The sequence below is a fragment of the Zonotrichia leucophrys genome, chromosome 2, assembly GCF_028769735.1.
Source record: "Zonotrichia leucophrys gambelii isolate GWCS_2022_RI chromosome 2, RI_Zleu_2.0, whole genome shotgun sequence".
Lineage (NCBI taxonomy): Eukaryota > Metazoa > Chordata > Aves > Passeriformes > Passerellidae > Zonotrichia > Zonotrichia leucophrys.
In genome coordinates this window covers 34,493,613-34,516,704 of record NC_088171.1, presented here as the reverse complement: position 1 = coordinate 34,516,704, position 23,092 = coordinate 34,493,613, and the positions used below count along the sequence as shown (strand labels likewise).

At 35.2% G+C, this 23,092-nt stretch overlaps 1 protein-coding gene across 3 annotated transcripts in view; it reads left to right on the top strand.

The window, feature by feature from the left end:
* Positions 1-23,092, top strand: part of SKAP2 (src kinase associated phosphoprotein 2) — a 119,487-nt gene that overhangs the window by 20,043 nt on the left and 76,352 nt on the right. For 2 of the 3 annotated variants that reach the window (XM_064704522.1, XM_064704521.1), the window contains exon 4: positions 3,099-3,203. In XM_064704522.1, coding sequence (XP_064560592.1) covers positions 3,099-3,203 — 105 coding nt within the window. Of the gene's footprint in view, positions 1-3,098; positions 3,204-20,049; positions 20,321-23,092 lie in introns of those variants that run through there. The other variant, XM_064704523.1, reaches the window with a different exon arrangement.

Sequence of the window (23,092 nt, the reverse complement as noted above, 5' to 3'; positions counted from 1 at the left end):
TGTAAAGCACTGAGTATGTAATTTCTTTCTTCATAATGCTCTCAACACTTCTCTTTTTTTGGTTGTTTTGTTTTAAGAGCATTTTGAATTTGGATATTCTAGACATGAAACAGAAACTTGTTTTATTATGAATCTGCATTCGGTGTTGCTATGGTTTTTGTTGTTTCAAATACGGTATATAATTGTGTCATGATTTTCATGCCACATGGCAACTAAAGCTCATATAGTCCCTCACTCATTTGCCCCTGCTGGGATAGAGGAGATAATCAGAAGGGTAAAAGTGAGAAAATTCATGGGTTGATATGAAGTTGGTATAACAGGTAAAGCAAAAACTGTACACAGAAGAATGACATAAGGAATTCATTCATCACTTGCCCAGGGTAGGCAGGTGTTCAGCCATTTCTAGGAGAGCAGGACTTCATCACAAGTAAGAGTGACTTAGACAAACATCATCACTCTTAATGTCTCCTACTTCCTTCTTTTCCCTCCAGCTTTATATGCTGAGCATGGCATCTTACGGTGTGGAGTATTCTCTTGGTCAGTTGGGGTCAGCTGTCCTGGCTGTGTCCCCTCACAACTTCTCGTGCACCCCAGCCCACTCACTGGTGTGGTGGTGTGAGAGGAAGAAGAGGTGTTGACTCTGTAAGCATTGCTCAGCACTTACTAAAACATGCCTGTTTTATCAACACTGGTTTTAGCACAAATCCAAACATAGCCTGATACCAGCTACTGTGAAAAAAATTGACTCTATCAAAGTCAAACCAGCACAATGATAGGTGTATGTATGGTAGGTATGCCCTAAATATGTATGTAGGTATTGAAAATTCCCTTGTTCCTAGGTCATCTGGCTTTTATATGAAAGTAAAGAACAAATGTTTACTGATTTTGAATCCTAAGTGTAACTGGAAAATGGTAATATGGTGACTTAATGGAAGAGCAAGGTAACAGTGCAGCTTTGCAAACTTACATAATTTGTGTTGCTGAGTGGGACAAAATGCTCTGGAGATGTTCTTCCTACGTGTGTACTCACCTACTTGTCATCCACAAGTCTTATTCATTCAAATATACTAAGGTTTGCCATTCAGCCCATGAATTATATGTGCTGGAGTGTGGTGTTTCTGGAATTGTTTTATTCTAGAAATACAGCCTAATATTTTAAATTTATGCTGGCACTTTCATGAGGGTTCAATGATGACACGTTTATGCATAGCTAATAAGAGGATATTTTTAATTGACAACCAGGGCTTACACATACACATATATTCTATGCATTCTAGTACTAGTAAAAGCTTAGGACAGGAAACAGTGGAACTTTTGGAATGGAATGGAATTTTGCCATTATATTGTGTTTGCTCTTTTTAGATGGAGTGTATAATCTAATACAGATATATATAGGCAAAGAGAGACAGGCACCTGATGTCTAGAATCTAAGTGTAAAAGATGATCATGCTGGTTATAAATAAGGCATAATATTTTCTGTTCATGTTCTATCTGTTCTGCGTTTTTCTGTTTGGAGGAAGGGGTGAGTTCTAGAGAGAAATAATTTACTTTTGATTGGTTTGACAGGTGTGATGAAGTGCAAATATTTTGATCAGATTAACACGATGACTGGAGTGCTACTGGGAAAGGACTGTGTCAAAAATAGGTTGGAGTCAGGTTCAGATTCAGAGCAGTTGTTAAATGGCATGGGAGCTTGGGAGGAAGCTTTCCTAAGAAAAGCATACTAAATTAATGAAGGGAAAGCCTAGCTAGTGTTTAACAACCTTTGAATGTAAAAGAACTCCAGCAAAACAAATTTCAGATATTGTTGTTTTTACTGCATGGAAAACTTGCTGCTTTTTACAAACAATCACGGAGTTTTCTGAAATAGTCTCTGAATTTTCTATATATTTCCATTATTAAATGGGAAGGGGTAAAACTCAGCCATGGTTAGGCAGTCCTATTGATGAATGCAATTTTTGCACCTGTGAAGAAGATTTTCACTATGCATGGGTTTATTTTGGATTCTTATAAATTGGTTTTCTGATCCAGTGCTCCAAAAGGGAACACCTAAATAGAGAAGGATATTTGGATGTCTCTGGAAAGCCTTTTGTGTTTGTATATAGCAAAAGGCAATGCTTGAACAATTTAGTGTTACATGATTTTCAAGAAATTTGAGGGCTATTTAATCTATTGGAGCATCAACTTTAGGATTCTGGTCTGATGATTTTTGTCATATTTAGGTTTTTCTCCTTAACAAAGATTTTTTTTAATTTTTTTTAGGGGCAATGTAGTTTGTTATTTTCCCCCCTCTTCATTGCCTAGATGTGTTAAGCATATCTGAGAAAATATGCTGAGTTTCAGGAAGAAGTTAAATTTTGCCTAATTAGGTGAAAGCCTCAATTAATATTGATTTCACTGTATCCTTCCTAGACCTTCTCGCTTATGCACGACACTGATCAAAGTGCATCAGATTAACTGATTTTGTAGATTTTGTATCTATTGTAGCAGGGCTCTCAGTCGGGCGAGAAATTCATTTACAGAATGCTGCATTAAGCCACAGGTTGATACCAGGTGCTGCCAGGAAGCTATTCCACTTCTGGTTTCATGGGAGGAATGAATACACACAGAGTTTTGCAAGGCAGTGCGTAATTACAGTGAAGAAAAGTAAAAGTGGGCAGAGGTCACTGCTGCCAACAGTGGTTAGGCATTTCCTGGGAGGGAAGTTGCTGCAGCTCCATCCCGCACTAGGACAGGCAGAACTTTGGAGCCTGGTGCTCTCCTTTATTCCTTCTGCCAGTGTTTTCCCTTTCCTGCCTCTTTGCTGTGGTGTTTCTTTCCCCCATCGTGAGAAGCTGCCAGCTGTGCCGTGCTGGGAGCAGGTTCATTATACGGCAGCGTTTAGGGAAACTGATCCAGCAGCGTTTACACATCGGGTCAGAAGGTAACCCTAGAATGGCATTGCTCACAGCTGCGCTGGAGCCTGCCAGTGTCCATGAGAAATAGGACTTTTTCAGTTCCAGATAGGAATTAATATCCTCCTGGCTATTGGAAATACTTTTATTCTGTGTGTTTGTGTGATAAGCTATTTCACTAGCAATGTGTATTGACTTTTACAGAGCTGGAAGATGAGGAAGAGTCAGAGAACTCTCTTTCTTCGCCTCCTGATAGCGTCTCAATAGCATCTGACCGATATGATAAAGAGGATGAAGCCCCTTCTGATGGTATGTGACACTGTTTACCTTTCAAAGTACTAGATTTGCCAGTTTGCTATGAGCTGATGTAATCAGATCCTTGTGATGCGAATGTTAGCGCTGGAAAACAGATAAACAGATAAGCAGCGCAGCTGAATGCTTTTCTTACCTTTACAAGAACCTTTAAAGGAACTGAAGAGCTCTCTCTAGTGGTCCTAGAGCATAGTGAAGCTGTCTCAAATTTACACAGTGTTTCTCAACTCACGTTTTTTGATAACAAAGCATCTTCTGTAGATACATATGTTTTTAAAGATAGATCAGTGGCTAAACCAATGTGAATATTTGTAGTAACAAATTGTTTGTTAATTCAACATTATCAGATTCTTGCTTAATTTTATTTTGCTACTTAATGGCTTAATGTATTATTTATCTAATAAATAATGAAACAGTTTATGTGATTGATATTTTTCTGCAAACTCCATGCAGAATGGGTTCATAAAATATTAAATTAATTATTCCTACAGTGTTTCCTTCCATTAAGACAGTGTTTTGTACAATGTTTTTGTTATATAAATTTTAAGTTTGGGTTTGCATTTAGGAAAAGTCCACACTTCATAGCTGTTTTCCATGTCGTTTTATTTTGTATTCATTAAGTTCAATGCTAAATGCGACTGTTCTGAAGACATGAGCAATTGAATATTTCAACAGTTAACAAGCTTGCTTTAGCTTAGTGTCCATATTTTTGAGATTAGTTTATTGTATACATAATATAAACATCTTCTATGGATAATATATGGCAGTAAATTAAATATATGTACAAATAAATTAATGATGTATATTAATTTGTGGCACTGGAAGTTAGATAGACTTACTAGTGAATGATGTTTTCTGACATGATATGATGATCAAACTGTGCAGCTCCATCTCGAAATACAATTGCTGAATGAAAATATGCTTCCTGCAATGTAGCACTCCACATTTTATATTATCCAGATTATTCCCTTTGGAAACATAAATTGCTTTTATGAGGTATAAAATTATGTCTATTGCAGAACAGGGATAAGTCAAGTACATGCATAAGTGATAAACCTTCTAACCACTGATTCAGAATAATGCATTTTTTTTTTATGTCCAGAACTCTGTAAAATGTATAACAATAATAATCACACTTTTTTTTAATATTGAGCTTATTGCATGTTGGCAGTGTGACCTTCTACTAAAAAAGTAAAACTAGGCCTTTTTGCTCACTGGTTGAAATGTAATTATCAGTCAAATTGAGTATGGCTTTTAGAAAACACAAGCTAATTTTCAAAACTACAGATGAATGCAGCTTTCTGTGTATTTATTTTTGCTTACAAACATTATCTTATCATTATTTCTAATTATAACTTAATAACATGGTGCTGATTGCATAAAGGGTATGTGACAAAATTATATGACTATTTAATAGGAGGTATGATTATAGAATTGTTTCAAAACAGTTAATCAAAAGAAAAGTGATAACGTTCATAACCTAAATAATGAATGGCTGGAGAATGCTGATGCAAGAGTATGTGAAATACTGTATGAATTTGTACAGATGGATGATTAATTTTTAGCCTGTTTTGGAAGTTATGAGAGGAGGTATAATAGCTGCTCAACAATATCTTGACTAATTCATACCAGTTTAGGTAGAAATAGAGAGGGTATGATTCTTTTATATTTGAGGTGATTTTACCTTGCTGGTCTTTCTGTATTTTATGATAAATCCTCTTTAATTACCTAGTGGGAGTGTAACACGAAGAAAATTTGAGAAAAAGTGATAAATTCTGATCTCTAAATACTTAATTTATTGGAGTATACAGTGTTCCTCTTTTTCTCTTTGAATGTCTAATGTGTCATTCTAAGACCGTTTTGATTTTAATATATATAATCCATCATTCCAGTCTAGCCACCTAGCCTGTGTATGAAAATATATGTTGGGAAAATCTTATAAGAGGTGGATTGATCCCCAGAGGTGCCATTTGTTTCAGTTCTAATAGGCATAAATGGGTTTCTTGAAGCTTAATACTGTATTTTAGTTTTTTAGCGGTCTGTTAATGTTCAATATTTAAATCCTACTCAAGGAACTGGGTCTGTAAGATGGTCTGTAGATGTTGATTTTGTATAATTACCAGTTTAATTCAGCAGGGCTCTGTACAGATCTAAAACCTGATTTGTGTAGGATCAAGGCTCTCAGCGTTAACAGAGGGCCCTATCTGTAGGTAACCGAATTGAGGTGGTTTTTATTTATGTTTGAGTCCATTTCTATTTTTATGAAAAACCTTCTACATATATTTTCTGCTAAAAAGCCCCAAGGCGTTTCTCTTTATATACTTGAGTTAGGCTGCAAGGTTTGTATGACTTGCCAAAGTGTCGCAATTTGACTTTGCGGCATTACTGTCAAAACATAATTTGTGAAGGCACACGCTTGGTAACAGATAAAGAATTAGTGTATTATGTGTATGTTACAGTCATTGTAAAATCCTGGAGTTTTTGTGTGACCTTTGTCTAATGGTGTATTAATTACAAGAGGGATAATCCATTTAACAATAAGTATGGGATAACTAAATTAGCACAGGTCACCTAAAGGCCTTTTGTCAAATCTGATTGTTATGTTGTCCTTTTGACTTTTACCTTATGGTAGGCACTAACAAAGTATCTAAACTTTGATGGATTATAAACTCTAAACATGATATGTATTTTTCATAATGCTAATGTAATTTTCTAGGTACTGAAAAGGTCAAACCCCCACGTCTCTGTGTGCATTCTAAGTCTGTCTTTCCTTTTAATATTTCTTTTTCTCTGTTCCTCTGGTTCAAAAGTTCACTCAGTTCCCAAATGGCCACCTAATTTTCCAGTTATTCCCTCAAGCCATATGTGTTTTGGTTTCTTTATGGTTTATTAGGTACTGTAGGAAAGTAGCATAAGTTATATCATCTAATGAAATTCAAGCACACTTCAGTGATGCTTTGACTTGATTGCTGGCAGCAATTAAATCACAATGAAAGAGAATGATGCATGGGCTTACATGTCCAGACACCCTACAGAAATTGGAAGAGGGATAAAACACAACAAAACCCCCCAACAAAATAACAAACTGAAAAACAAGACAGACCAAACAAAACAGCGCAGCCAGGCACTCTGGTCTTAACTTGATTTTTTTTTTATTGGCCAACAGCCTGATTGATAGCAAAATCATAACTTGCTGTATGCTAACAGGCAGAGTTCACTTGTAGGTTATTGTGAGCTGATAAAGGGTTAGATGGGGTTTTGATTTTCGCATTGGTCCTTGGTGCACCAGATTAATGGAATTTCAATGAGAGACTGGAGTAGTCACAGCTTTGTCAGAAAAACAGATGGAGATTCTATAGCCATGTCTGCTCATTAATACCAGTTGCCTGAAAGGTGTACTACTTCTCTATACAAAAGACTCAACATAATTGATTTTTGAGCGAGGTATTTTTTCACTTATTGATGACTAGGTTTCTTGCAACTTAAATGACAGGTTTTTGTATAGTACATTGTATAACAATGTTATGTCTTGTAATTTCTTACTCCCCTTCCATCTGCGTATTGAAGAATATATGCACTGGGAAATACATATGTCTTGATTAGTTAAAAACCAAAGCACACCAAAATACTTTAATATTGAAATACCAAGATTTTCTTTCAAGTTGGAAACAAACTTACTTTTGGTTGAGAAGTAAATGGGAAAAAAGTTACTGTTTTTCATTTAATTTTCAAGTTTCCTAGTTATTAAATGCAGGTTCAATGGTAGGCTTAAACTTTCCTGTTTAATAACACTGTAATCTTTTTTTATAATATATAGGGATTTTTTTCTTTTTTTGGTTTATGCTATGGTAACCTGATTTTATAGTAAGAAATGTCACTAATATTAAAGGACCAAACTTTGACTTTGTAACTGGACCTCTGAGGAGGACATGTCACTTTGGCTCTGCAGGGAGTGTGTACTTGGATAATTACTGGATCTAAAAATCACAGTGAATGGTGTGATGAAATAATTTGGATCATCACCATTTCTATGGAAGGTCTAGAAATGTTGCCTTGAGAAGGTAAGGATGAAAGAAGTACTAAATGTGTCTGGGGACTTGTATGTTCTTCAGATTATCACATCTGGCTATAGCTTATGAATAAAATATGCTTTTTAGTAGAAAATTTTTAAACAGTCTGAGAATCTCTTATTAAATTTCCCCATAGTTAAAATGGAGGAAGGTAGGGCTGGAGCAAGCAAAACTGGTCACTTGGAGAGCTTTGAGGAAAAAGAGTAAATGAAAGGATTGTGCTTTAACTGTCATCAAAGTGCAGTCTTGAAAATGAGCAAAATTTATTGCTCCTGCAACGTGATTTTCTTGCTATAATTTTTGGATGAAGCAACAGGCATCAGCACTTTGTTTTCATGTAGTTTCTTTGGAAAACTTCTATACAAGTCTTTGCAGGCTGGAGTAAACTATTTTACATGATATATAGTATTTACTTAATATGACCATCACGTTTTGCAGTTTGATTGATCAAGTGAGAATGAAAAATTGTGTGACTGAATTTTGCATGCTGTTCCTTTTTACATGTTAAGTCTCAAATACAAATACTGATTAAGCTTCCCCCCCCCCCCCTTATTTTTCCTATTTGTTAGGCCTAGTAATTTGAATACTGTCACTGAAGAAGGCTGGTAGAGTTCAGTGTAAGGTATTATCTTTGTGCATACACACAAGTGTTTTCCCACTTCCTGCAACTACATTCATACTGAGTTTATTTTTGAGGCACTGTATTAAAGAAAAAACTGTTCCTCAGTTAAGCACTGCTAGCAACTAAGCTATCAAAGGTTGGAGAATGGAAAATACAACTAGGAATTTCTATCCTTTCTCCTTTTGCCCTTCTTATCTCTTCAGTCTTGTCTTGGTATGCCACTTTTTAGTAACATAATAATTTACATGGAGAGAATGTTTGGTTGTCTTGGGGATGACAGCATTGGAAATATACTGAAGTTACTGTAGGAGATTAGTTATTTACTTTGAGTATTGGAGAGAGAGATACAAACTTAAGTGCATGAGAGCTATTCAAAGGAATGAGAAACTTCTTGTCTTGGTTTTGTCATAGGTAGATCTCATTGAAGGCAGAAAATCAGGTACTTTATTATTCCTTATATCTCTTTTAATATTAAAGATTGAATAAAAAAGGTCATATTGAGGGGAAGTATGATCTAGGTTTACTTGGATAGCTGATCTTCAGTGAGAAAAGGTGGCTTCTACTTTATGCTCTTACTAAGCACTGGCAGGAGGGCAGTAGCCCATCATGTGGAAAATGTGTGAAGACTGGACTTTGGCATGCTAACTTTATTTTGAGGGGATGCTATTTTCTTGTCAGAATTTTGAAGGGGATTATGATTCTGCATTTCTGGCTGAGAAGGGTAATGTGATGATCAAAAATGTTGCTTTCAACATAATAAATTTTAATTAGCAATGCAGTCTTAAGCAGGAAGATTGAAGTCTAAAATTCCTGATGTGGTATGCTGAGGTTGTCCGAGGAACAAGGTATCAAAAAATAACAAATTTAGGCTGAGTCACTTATGGGCAGTGTAGATGTCATCCTGAATACAATCTTTTGCAAGCTGATAGAACACAGTGAAAAGTAAAACATAGCAAAGAGGAACTTAAAATATGAAGCTTTGGTTTTTAAATTCTGTTTTTTAAGGATATTGGTACATGTGGGACCAGTCACATGCATTTAAATTCCCAGATACAATTCCCTCTTCTCTGTTTAACACATGAGAAGAGAGTGCCAACTTTGTGAAAAGCTGTAGAGAAGATCAACTGCTTGTTTAATAGGAGAGACCTTAAGAGTGAAATCAATGTGTCACTCACAGTCAGCCTGAGATGTTTCTTGGTGGGCTTCTGTCTCATCTTTCCTAAAAATCTCTACTCATGCAATTGCACTGTTCCTTGGACAGTTTGTCCCAGTGCTGCGCTCTGCTTGCTAGGAGAGAATGCATACCCTAAACTCCGTCAGTCTGTTGATATTTCACTGTATTTTGTCCATAAAAAACATGGTAGTAGTATATTTTTTTCCCTCTGTAATGAATGTAATGAAAATTTTTGAAGACTGAATAGAAACTTTATAACTTTCTACATGTCGCTGCTTTTGAAACCTTATGAGAAGAACAAACAGCTGAACTGCTTGGTTGCTTGCTTGTTTGTTTGTAGGACCCATACCAGTGCATATAACAGCAATGACTTGGAGAAGCAAGACATTTTAAAAGAAGTGTGTGTGAAATATGCAAAGCTAATTTAATTAAATTTGATTTAAACCATTTGTACAGATCATAAGGGAATAATTTCTGATAGGAAGCAGAAGTTTTAAGTGAAATTTTGGCCATAATAAAGTCAACAATAAAGTTAAAAATGGCATTGTGTAGGTTAACAGTGTGTACAAATTGATGATACTAAAATGTTTGAACTTCTAATTATCATGATGAAAAACTTCCCATCAAACGATAAACCCCTGTGTTCTTTTAACATTTACCTTTCTCCCATGGGAGAGATGACATGGTTTGTTGCTCATTTTATTTCATCTATGTTGCTTCAGTGACTGAACACTAACAAAATAGCCATGTATACTCCACCACTCTATAAGACAATATCAACAAAAAAACCTAAATAATGACCTGCTTAATCCATTTCTTATTCATATTAGATCATAATTTTATTCAAGATATATAACAATACTGTGGTTAAAAAAAAGCCCAGAAAGTTGAAGTGAATAGATTTTTCTATTTATGTTACATTGCTTGTTGGCGTAATGTTCTTCTAGTTTGGTTCTTACACATCACAAATATCTGACATCAAAAGGAAGAGGAGAGATTTTCCTTCTGCCTCTTGGATATGCAATAAGCTTTTCAAGTAGGTTTTGGAGGCAGTTAATTATGATTTTAGGACCTTATTGGTGCTTTATCTCAAATGAGTGAATTTCTCCCTTCTGATTCCCTGTAATTCCTCTTTCTTCCTGCCAAGCAGTAATGGTAAGGCAGCTTCCATTCTGCTCCCTATTTCTTTCCTCCTAGAATCAGAAAGATGCATCACTCACAGATGATAGCACAGCTTCATGCTGCTCCAGTGGCACCTTGAGGTAGGTACCAGAGGAGACCAAGTCCAACAGATTGATGCTGCTGACAGATTTGCATTCAAGGCAAGAGGCGTCTTTTCCTTTCTGAGATCTCCCATGCACCACAGAAAAATGGGTCTGCCTTCAGCATATGCTATGTAGTGCTCACAAACATCCTGGGGAGAAAAAGCTTTACAGAACCACAGTGTTTTGTTTTTTTAGATTTGATCAGAACTATTTAAAGCAATGGTCTGTGTGGCAATTAATATTTTGTCTCAAGGATGAGGCTTTAGAAGCCCCTGGATACAGTAATCTACTGGGAAAATAAAGTATAACCTTGCAGTGTGAGTACAAGCTAAGATTGGCATTTCTTTCTCTGAATTGATGATTAAGAATTTGTGCCCATATTTAATTTATTGCATGCATGAAGTGTGTATAAATCCTAATGAACAGAAGAAGATTTTCCCCATGTTCCTGTTTTTGTGTATTAATTGATTACTACTTTCTGTAGAGGCGCTAAGTGAATCTGTAGATCTTAAGCAAGAGCAAACCAGGCCTGTTTTCCATCAGGCATCATGCAGTCCAGGCATTAATTTTAGTGAATTTGTGTTTGTTTCCTTTAAAAAAAAAAGCAAGCTTGCAGTGGATTGATATTTGTGAACTTTGAGATTAAATTTGAGTGGAAAAGTAAAAACTGTGTCGTGAAAAAGTTTATTGAATGGTTTTGCAAAATAACTCGCACGCAGTAGATTCAGTCTTTATGATATCCACTGAATGGACAAATTCATTACTGTCCTTCTCAAGAAGATTTTGCAGATAATGTTTTGCTGCTTAAAAATTTTCAGCAGGAACCATACTTCTTTGGACATCTGTCACTCAGCAGTATTAGTATGATACTTTCCTAGTAATTTTTATAGATATTTACTTGGATTATGTACAATAGTAAGATTTTAGAGTAGAGTAGCAGACTAGAACTGCAGATTGTCATATTTTCTCCAAACTAAAATTACTACTCCAATTTCTTAACTAATATTAGCCACAGCCTATTCATCACTAACTATCGCTGTAATGATGGATTATATCCTAGGAGCATCTTGGTCTTGTCTTCTCTGTTGCTGGTAGTCAAAAAGAGTTTTGAGCCCCTTTTGGGCAGGGAATTATGAATGAACCTACTCTGCATAATGGGGGAAGACCTCTTCTGCTCTAAACAAGATTTTCCTGTCTTCTCTGTATTTACTCTGCCTACCTGGACACACATTCCTTAGCGCAGGGTACATCAGAGCCTGATAATACCTTTTCAGGGGTATCCTGTCCTTCGTATAAAACAATTTTTGCTTGTTACTCAACAGTCAAATTTTCTATTTCTTTGCATCATAGAATCATAGAATGGTTTAGGATGAAAGGGACCTTAAAGATCATGTAGTTCCAACTCCCCTGCCATGGGCAGGAATATCTTCCATTAGACCAGGTTCTTAAAGCCCCTTCAACCTGGCCTTAAACACTCCAGAGATGGGGCATTCGCAGCTTGGACCTGGATGATGTATAAATACTCACAATATGTATTCAAAGGTGCAATTAGTTTATGATGTCCTTCATATATCTGCACTTGTGCATCACTGCTCTGCAGTGAAGAGGTAAGAGAGGATTAGTGTTGAAATAATATGAATGTGAGCAGAAGGATATTTAGACCATGAACATGGCTGTGCAATAAAAATGAAAATGGGTTGGGGGCAGGTGAAGTGAAGGTGGCCCAAGTCTTTTTGGTAGGTTAATAGAATCTGTTCTTTTGCAAGGATGGGTACAAGGATGGGCCTTATTAGTTTCTTGGAAAAGAAGTTAATGCAAGTGTTGTCATTGACTTCCAATTAAAACAAAATTAACCTTGCCTGTTTTCACAGGACATTATTCTTATAATTCTGTCTATTTTTTGTTTAGTAATTTGAATATTATTCATATGAAGATAGTGGGGGAAAAACTTTCAGTTTTCTAGAACTGCTTTCCTTCTAGTAGGAGCGGATGATTTTTCTCTAACAGCTTCCTCATAAGTTGTCTTTAATACCGTGTTTTATCAGAAAAATAATTGGTGAGACTTCCACAAACTTGTTTGATAAAACTTTTTTGAAATATTTTAGCACAATGGCTACTTGGTACTTGTATGTGTAAAATAACTGCATGTTAAGAGTTGAAAATACACAAAAGAATGTAGTCATATTGAAAAGTGCAGAGATCTTCTTGCCTGTAATCTTTGTAGATAAAATTTGGAATTTCACATCAAAAGTAAAACCACAAGACAAAAACTTTGCTTTTACTTGTTAACGACAATGTATCTGCAAATTTCATTTGGAAATATGGACTGTGTAGTGCAATTGACGGAGGTACATCTAAGTACATATTGCTTTTTTAATGTATGGCACACCTTTTTTCTGCCTTAGATTGCTGTAATCTTCCAGTGCTCTCATTCATTTGAGCGATATTTAGAATGTGGTATAAAAATAATGTGAAAATGCTGTAGTGAGCTGGTGATAATTGATTTACTCCATCACACTGAAATACCTCTTGTTTTCCTCTTCCTCCTCCCTTGGGCAATAATCATGGGATCAAGCTGCCAGTCTGTAGATATAATTTTTCCAGCAGTGCCATCTGGCTCCTTGGCACTGGAAGTTGTATTGGCTTCTTTGCTGTTTCCACTGATTTTTGTCAAATGTTAGTCCGTTGATGAGACATCTTTTGCGAGTGGGTGCTGATTTTTTCTGCCCCCCAAATGAATGTTGTTTTTTATTGGTATTGTAAGGGACCACATTTTATTTTATTTTTAAATGGAATTTAGGGCTTAACATATTAAGGTTGCTTTGAGGAAAAAATAGGATTTATGTACAAATTAGCTTCTTTCATCTATGTTGAAAATAGTTTATCAGGATTTTGTATGTTTTTAATAGTCCTAGCTTATGTCCTCACACAGATTTTTAAAAATCTTCAACATTAATGTAGAATTATTTCCTTTTTATTTTTGGAAACTGACTTTTCAAAGACATGATAAACGAACGATAAGAATTTGTATGGTCTGCATTACAGATATAGCAAGCTTTACATTTTTGAATAAATAGCCAACAAAGCCCTCTTTTTTTTTTCTCGCAGGACTACAGTTTTATTTTTGCTGTGAACTTTTCTTAAAAAAAATACTTAAAAATGGAAAAAAGGTGGCTTAATAGAAAAAACACATCTGAGTTTCTTTATTCTATTCCAGCCTTAGATGCACTTCACTGCCATACAACATATAATGATGGTATTGATAAAGTGTTAGAAAGGAATGTTCTGGAAATAGTATTTTAATGGGGTGGGAAGTAGCAGGAAAAGCCCTTTGATTGAAACTATTTTTGTAATTATTATTAATACTCTTACTACTTTTTTAAAAAAAATTATTTCCTATACTGGTCAGAGATATTCAGTTAGACGAGAAAAAAGCCTGAGGAGCTGAGGATTCCAACCACAAAAGAGGAACAGAATTTCAGATTACACATTTTTATTTTATGTTTTTAAAAAAAACCCCAACCCTTGAATATTGCATGTAAATTAAAAAAAATACAAAGCCTGTTCTGTTGTAAGTGAACTCCTATTAACCAGGGCAAGATGAACTAATTTAAATTGTGTATATATATGTTTTAATTTATATTTCAACCTGCATTTTCAAGTGCTGTGTCTCAGATAAATGAATTATACTCATCCCTGTGTGTAAATATAAATTTTCTTCTGTGTTGAAAGTATTTACTTGAAGTTATTCAAGGTAACATTTGAAATTCTCAAATATGAATCATTGTATTTAGTTGGCCTATTTGAATATTTTTACATTATTATCCCTAAAAGTAGAAAATAGTAAGCACTATTCCTTTCTCATAGTCTCAGTACTATCCTAGTGTAATGCCTTTATTAATAAAATGCTATTAGACTGGTATTTAAATCAATATTTACTTGTTTTCCCAGCATTGGAGAAATTGTCCAGTACTGGAAATGATAGGATTAAAAATCTTTTGTAGGACAAGGAGGGTCTTGATGGGATTTTTGTAGCAGTTGCTTTGAATTAAATTTCAAGTATCTCCTGGTGTCTCTTTATAGTAGCCTTTTAAAGAAAACAGCTATGACAGACAGGGTGTCTGAATGCAGGTCTCATCAGTAACTTGACTCACACGCAAAGTGGGTATTTTTAGCATAAGAGTTCAGTTGAAAGAATCTATAGAAAGGGCTATAATATCAAAGTAAGGCAAGTATAGCAAAATATGCATGATCTATTGTTAATAGCAAAAGTGTAAGTCTAGTCTCACAGAATATATTCTCTCATGAAAGATTTTAAGGGCATGGGTACATAATGATTTTCTAAAATAGCATCAAATCTTCTTTTTGTTCGTACATAAATGTGAAGATAGAACGTGTCTGCTAATCAATTGTCTGGGATGCCACCTCATTAAGATTTACACGATCATCAAAAATGCCCAGAATTGTTTGTTGGCTATATCCTAACTCAAATATATAAAGGGGATACCACAGCATTTTTCTTTAGAATCGCAGGGAGTTCAGTGACCTTTTGTGGCAAATTATGTAGAAAGAAAATATTTATATTCATTTAAAATAACCTCCATGAAGAAATAGTCTCATTACCCTGTTTGATCAATTCCTTGCAGCCTGAGCTGTAGCATGCTGCTATTGCCATTGGTTGATGGAATACACTGAGAAGTGGCTAATGGTGATGGTGCTCATCAGGACAGGGTTCAGCCAGCGGTCAGCAACAAATAATTCAAGACTGTTTCTAAGTTTGTGGCTGGTGGAATTTGCTTCTTGCCCCAAGCCAGCAGCATTGCTGAGCTGGGCTATTTGATTAGAGGAGAAGCATATTTGCTTCTTAGCAACTGCACATTTGCACAACACACAGACCTATACTGCCTCCAAAGGTTTGCCTTTTGTGATGGTGGAATAATACTTTTCTGTTGATTGACAGACAAAAGAGATCTTTGCAATGCAGAGGAGTTTACAACCAATTTTTTCTTTGTCTTTTGTAAACTTATCAGAGGTGCTTTTTAATTTAGCACTGCCTGGTGCAGATTTGTATATGCAGCAAGACTGGCCATGATTTGAACTGCATTTAAGCTATTACTGCTATGCATATTTAAAGGACAGATGCACACTTATGCTTAATCATTGGTGTGTGCAGCTTTTTCCCCAGCCGGTGTACTTAATGGAAATTATTTTCTGCTGTATTTTCAAATAATTTTTTTTATCTATACTGCTATTTCCTATGCAAGAGTGATATTCCTTTTACAGAGGATAATGATAAACTGAAAACTGCTCTATTCTTAGTGCTTTTTTAAATACATGAACAAAATTGTGGCAGTGATCGCAATTTTAATAGTGTGTGTGTAATTTTGGATGTAACGTTTCCCACAGGAAGTGAGTCTACAGGAGAAAATGTGTCTAGTCAGTAGAAGGCAAAGGTATTTATAACACTGGTAGTCCTTGAAAGAAGACAATTTAGGAAAAAGGAAACCTAAGATTTACAGTCCTAGGAGGCCAGGACAAGGAAAAAGCAAACTTTTTTTTTATGGTTTTACAGCTCTTTTCACTCCTGGTCTTTATTTTATTGTGGAAGATTCCGTACTGCCATAACAATAAATAACAATAAATCACTGATGTGGTTACTGAAGTGTTTCATGAAATAGAAAGTACAGTTAGTGTTAATGTGAATTTCTGCAGATATCTGCTGGCATATTTTCCCAAATAAAACATATTTTTTAACTTTCATAACTCAAACCAGTGAGTATATTTCAAAGTGAATTTTATAGTCAATTAAAACCATATCTTTTAAGGGATAGGGCAATTTAAAGGACGTGTGAACAATAAAGGGACTGTGGATTAATGTAAGCATTCTGGAATTTACTTATTAATAACCATTTCAGTGGCAGTTCAGACCCAAAAGGGGAAAGCAAGAAAACACTCTGATACAGTGAAGCAACAAAAAGCCCCAAATGTCCCTCTTTAAATCAATATTAATAAAACCTATAAAACTTCTAAATCCTTTTTCAATTATGATTTTTTTTAGTCAGATGAACATTTTAAAATGAATTATCATCAAAATTTTAGGGTTTTAAGAGAATTTTGGAAATTGTGGGATGAGGCAAAATGAAGGCAGTGGGGTGAATTGGTGGCTGTTTTGGAGAACAGGTATTCAGGGTGTGCACTTCCTGGAAGAGAAGGAAGCAAAGTGTAGGTATAGATAAAGCCATAGTTTTGGAGGCCCTGGAAGGGCCCTGGAAGTTGATTCATTCTCTTCGTTGTTAAATTAACTGTGTATACGGATATATACACATGAGTTTTTAAAAGGATGTTTCAATGTACTGGTAGGATTTCACAGTCATTTTTGAAGGTGTTAGCTTTGGCCTAATTTCTGAGACATTCAAAGCTGTAATAGTGTGATAAGATGACTGCTTGTTATGCTGCTGAATTGCCAAAGATGCTTATGTCTGACTGACTTATTTTTATACCTCAGTACCTGTTAATGTGTTCCCTCTGTTCTACACAGATCTTGTACTTCTGTCATTAATAGAGGCACAATAAATTAGTGTTGGGGTTTTCTTTTCGTTGATTGGTTCTTTTTCTGATAGCAGCCAGCCTTTTGCAAAATTAAGGTTTTTGAACAAAGTAACTAAAAGTAGGAGTTGCCATGTTATTACCTTCAAAAAAGCAGCCGTACCCAGGGCAGAAAGCAGCAGCTCTTGCAATGGCACTATAAACAATACCCAGCAATTTAAGAGCAGGATGTGAGGAATATTTTACCTAATTGAAATGACAGGGGGGATTTTGCATAGGTAGAAGCAATTATTCATACTGGAGAAGGGCCAGAATGCTGGGGTTATTCCCCTCATCTTGCTAATTAGGCTTTCAGTTTCATTAACAGTCATCGAGATATTGGGTGACTGACTTGTGTATGAACATAGCCGTAATACATATAAAGAATATTTTATTTAATTATTGTGGTTCATTTTTGTTTTTATAGCTGAAGAGGGGTAGAAATAAGTGGTGCTTTAATATATGCAGAACATTGAATAGTATGGAGGCTGAAGGCAGCATGGCTATGTCTATTTTTGGGTACACTAAGGCCATAACTAAGACACTACCATGTTTATATTAGCAACATTTTACTGCCTTTTTAAGATGGAGTTTACAAGGGTTTCTACCTTTACTAATGTGTATGTTGAGAGGAGAAATTAATCCAGCTTTGTTGTGCTTCCAGGATGTTTTCAACCTGGAATGAATTCAACTTTGAACAGATCTGAGGAATCTACAGTTCTTGTTGCATTTAAGCCTTAATTTAGGAAATATAACCTAATGCACAAGGCATCTTTAAATTTCCCTGTCACTCTAATACATTTTCATTGGTTTTTTTTTCACCTGCCCCTGTTAATTGCCTTTGTCCTTCAGAAACAGACATTTTGAGGGAGGTTTGTTTTCCTTTTCAAGGATTGATAATGAGGTGCAGCGATTCATAACATAGTGTTGATATCAAATAGCTGCTTGTTGTATTTTGGAAACGGCCTTGAGTGTCTGAGCCTTTATTAAATCTCTAGGTTAGTCTTTTCTTCAACTGACTTCTCCTTTCCCAAGCTCTGTGATTCGGGATGTCAGGTAGAGAATTTTTTCACTCTATTTGCAACTAAAGATGACTCAGTTATTAAATTAAAAATAGCCTTTAATGAATAAAATTACCAAATAGAAATCAAGAAGGTGAAATATTGTACAAAAAGCAGATCCATTGAGTCAAAATGTTTAAAAACCTGAAAATCATATGTATGAAACTGAATGAATGAAACTAATGAAAATCTAAACGAATGAAAATCACTTTAAAACTGAGAAAAAAATTGTTTCATTCAGAACTGGGGTGGTTTAGGTTGTTGCCTGGGTTCGCCTTTTAACAAACAAAACAGAACAATGCTGTTATAAGGTAGCATTATAATAAGGAAAAGTGTGGTTACAACATAACTACCCATTCTGGTTCCTATTATTGAGTAGATGTGGCCATAATTTGTCCTTTTGGTTTGATAATTACATTGATGGTCCTTGTGGAATTATTAATGAATTCTTTGTGACTGAGAGTCAATTGTCTAGCTCTGATGGCTTTTTCATGTTAGTTTCTTCATCTGTAAGATTGCTCTAAGTAATATACCAGTGATTTGTAAATATTTTGAACAGAGTTATCCTTGCATGTTGTATTTCCCTTACATATCCAGAGGCAAATTCCCTTGTCAGTATGTTTTATAGGCTAACATGAGTACTGTTGGATAAAATAATGCTAATGAAATCAGAACAAATAGAACAGCAATTAGTAATTTTATTTGCTCAGTATACCTCAGATCTTGCACAGAAATGAGTTTTGGTAGTGATATAAGACATGTAATGGTATAGATAATTCATGAAAAGTTGATTCAAGAATCTTGTTCATTACTACTTGTTCAGTGACTCTTTCTGCTTGGTGTTCTCTGGTACCATTTTGTCAGGTGTTTTTGAGAATTTATTGTCAAAGTATCTTATTTTTAGAAAATTTCAAGTCTATATGGGGAGATCTGAAAGAGCATTAGCATGTTATAGATGCAAATGCTTTTGTGGGAAACAATATCAAAATGAATTTTTAAAATGACTAGATTTTATTTTGATACAGTTCTGTTGGTAATGATTGATTGGCTGCTTTTGGGAGTTCAGTTTATGGACAAACTGAAAGTGAATTAAAAAACCACGAAAACTGGCTAAGTGCCAGTAAATGAGGTAATGTTTTGCATATGTCACCTTACTTTCATTGGATCAAGGCAGTTTTAGAATCCTCTGCTGTATGTATGAATTTGAATAATTTCATGCTTCAGAAAACCTAATCAGGATAAGATCAAAAACTGGGAGAAAAAGTTTGGAAGCAGATGTGCAAATATACTGGTGGAGGGAGGACCTAGGTTGTAGAGGAGGTGTGTAACAGGAAGTGGAATTAAATTCTTGTGGCTGTTGAAGTCCACAGAAATCTCTTCTTCCTTTACTAGAAATATAACTGTCAACTTAGAAAATGCCCAGGTGGTTAGGAATACAACAGTATTACTTTATGCAATGCCACTTTCTTCTTGTTATTTTTCCATATTACTATATTCAGGCTTTAAAAGTCAGCATTCTTTTGGTGTGCTACTTGTTCACCACTTCAGGATATATGTGTTCTTTACATGAGGAAGGATGTAGAGTGTCAAAAGTTTAGGTCCTTAAACTAAAATAACTTGAATTTTACAGTTACTCCTTCGCTTTTTGAGTGACAGAGTTTAAAAAGTGCATATCCAAACTGAGGAAATTTTGACTTGGGCTGGTGGAACTCCCTCCATTTTCAATGACCTATTAGTATGTGTCATGAAATGGCATTTTCACTTGACATGATTTTTTATTTAAAAAGGAAGAAAGAAGAAGGCAACATTATTACAGTAAAAAAAAGGGTTTTTTTGTAAACCATTTCATTTAAATAATCAGAGTCATCTTGCTGTTTACCATAAGGATACACTTTCATGGTGTTCTCCTCACTTTTCCTCTGTCAATTTAAGGCATGCTATAGCAGTCAGAGAAGAAAGTGTGTAGTTTTCTGAAATGCAGGAATCAGTACATATGTGACATCCCAGTCTTACACATGCTGGAACCTTCCCTCCGCCCCTTCTCTCTCCCTCCCTCCCTCCAACTTAGATTACTTTGAAAAAGTGTGTGGGTGCGGCAGGGAAAGATTAGTGGCACAGCAAGCCTGAAAATGAAATGTTTTTCCTTTTCTAAAGACAAGACTTTTTTAAAAGATAAGCATAATGAAACCAATAGCATTTCACAGCATTTCTAGAAAATGTTTCTCTGTTGTGAAGAGGAACAGTGGAGGCAAAGTAGCTGTGACTTGCCCAAGATTGCGAAAGGAGTCTGGTTAAGAGCCAGGACTAGTTCTGCGTTTTCTAGCTCCTGCTTACATGGTAAGATCTCTTCGTTATGTCTCACACGTTCCAGCTTTCTGAAGTTTTTGACAATTTGAAATGGATATTAAGGGGACATAAGGTAAACTTTTTCCCCCCTGTCCTCAGAACCACATCATTTATTAAGAGATGTCATCCTAATGTGTATACAACTTCCATGGCTTTGAGTGTTATTGTAAATGGTAAAAAGACTCTTTGGTTGGATTTAGACTGATGCTGCCTTCTGAAGTACAAGAGGTGTTTGTAGTTTTGTATAATGTCTTAGTTTTAATAATGTTATTTTAATATGAAAATGTTGGTGTTTCTTTAACTGTTTAAAAATAGCATATCCTGCTTTGATTTTTCAATATCAGAAAAATCATTTAGGTTTAGGACCCAGCACCACCTCCCCCTCCTCAGGAGTTACAGAAGTGCATTAAACTGCTGATACAGACACTAAAACTGTGAGTTTTCCCTTACTGGCTAATTTGAAGTTTTTTTCCTTTTTTTTTTTTAATGAAAAAGGTGGTGGTGCAATTTAAAGGCTGGTATATACACTATACCAAAAGTAGTACAGTGCACTCTGGAGGCAACAGTACAATGCTTTCTATCTTAAAGATCACAGATAGCTTATATAAACTGGTGGAAAAGTTTATGAAAGTTACTCTTCAACTTGCAAGTGAGTGAAGTGATTTGGCTTTACTTTAAAAACAGCAGCCTAAAACTGAGCTGCCTGAGTATTATCATTACTCTGAAGCAGCATAATTACCATTAGAAGAGAATTGGTTCCTTTAAGGGAAAAAATAATGAAGGGAAAACTTCTTAAAATGAGTTTTATTACATTTTTCTTATAAAATTAGTCTTTCATTTTGTTGATTAATGCTTGAGTTTAAGATTCTGATGTAGGCATTTTGCCATTATGATTCTGAAATATGGGAAGTCCTTGAAAACATTCCGGGATTGCCTTCTGTCTGTCTGCCTTGTAAAAGATCCTTTCAGTTAAATGGACCATCCTCCTTAAATGATGTCATTAGCTTGGATTGAAAAGACATTGCCTGCAGGGAAATCATTTAATTGTCTTAAAGTGCTCTACTTCTGTAGATCTTGAAGCAGCACCCTGACTTCCATCTTTGTATCAGATAATTCATCTAAAATTCTGTTTTTAATCTCTGACGAAATATTGAGATGTAATTTGCACTTTTATTGGAGAAATTTGAGACCTTTTATAGTCTTGTCTCTGTCAAATGGATGGAAAAGTTTCACTTGTTGAAATGCAAATGGGTACTGTCTTTTTTTGACTTAAAGAATTAATTTAACATCCATTCATGCACTGCTTTATAAATATTAATGTATTGAACTCTTGCATTTCACTGATACCAAGATATACTTTTTTACATATGTATTCCTAAAATCAGTAATATTTACTTGGTCAAACAGCACATCAAGTTTTGGGGATAATTGCAACCTTTTTTATTGTTTAAGGTAATGCACTGAGTGTAGGAAAATGAAAAAAAAAATTGACCATCTTTTTCTGTTGGACTTACCAGTCTCTCAGTCATGTAAAAGTCAGTTTATCAGAGATACTGGGATTTTTTAATTGAGTAGGCAGTCAGACCAGCAAAAGTCAAACCTATGTGTATCGGTGAATTACAAATTTATTCAGAAAGCATATTCCTTGAAATTATATAGTGTAATTTTGTCTATAATCTCTTGCACTTCTACTTTTAACATCTCAGTCATTTAATCTTAAAAACTTCAAAGTAGGAAGAAAAGTATATTTCAAAATTCAAATTGTTATATATGCAGTTCTGAGCTTGAAGAGGTGCTGTACAGAGAATGCTATAAAATTTTCAGAAGATTTTGCACCTCAGAAAGGCTGGTTTTGCCTTTAAAGTGGAAAGTGACATTTCTGATACTTTATTAAAAAATTAGTGAGTTGCTAATACTCATTTTTCCCTGATGTTGAAATGCTTAAAATATGCGTTTCAAGAGTGCCACTGGATTGGTTGGGTTCTTATGAGAACCCATTTCTTAGCCTGAACTTGGGCTGTTACCTTTTTTTCTTCTATACTGCTATGCAGGAAAGCACCATAATTCTGAGCAAAAGACACTTTGTTTTAGTTTGGCTCTCTTTAACTTTCCTCACGTTTTTGCTTGGTATCAACCTTAAAGAAAAATGTTTCAGTAGCACGCATAAAACCTAGGACTGCAGGTTTCATGTTTGTTTTTCTTCTAGCACTGCCTACCAAGCTCCAAGAGAGACTGGTTTGTTTATTCTTGTGGTATTTTAATTGCAGTTTGTGTAAGTTGAGCTATGCTAGAAATTCCATGTGAACTTTTTATCTGAATAAATATTTAGCATCTGTTCCTGCTCCTCTCGTAGCTAGTGTCAGTTTTCCACAGAGAGGTACCAGATCAGGGAAAATTACTCAGTTTTGATACTCTAAAATTTCTGGAGGTGGATAAAATCTCTGTCAAAAATTTCAGAAATTCAGACTCTGTAAACGGTCCTGAGAAACCTCCAGAAGTAACTCTGCTTCCTAGGCCACACCAGTGAACTGCCTATGCTTTGTTTCAAAAATATTTATATCCCTTATCATTTTTTATTCTGTCACCTTTAACTATTACTACATAGACATAACTATTTTTTTTCAACTTTGCTAAACACTGGCTCTCAAATAGTAAGTCCCATGGATAGATTGCTTTTTAAAGTCTCTCTATCTTTTCTACTTAGCAGTACCAGATTTGTTGTCTTTCATTTTCACTGAATGTCTCCTTGTTCTATACAATGCA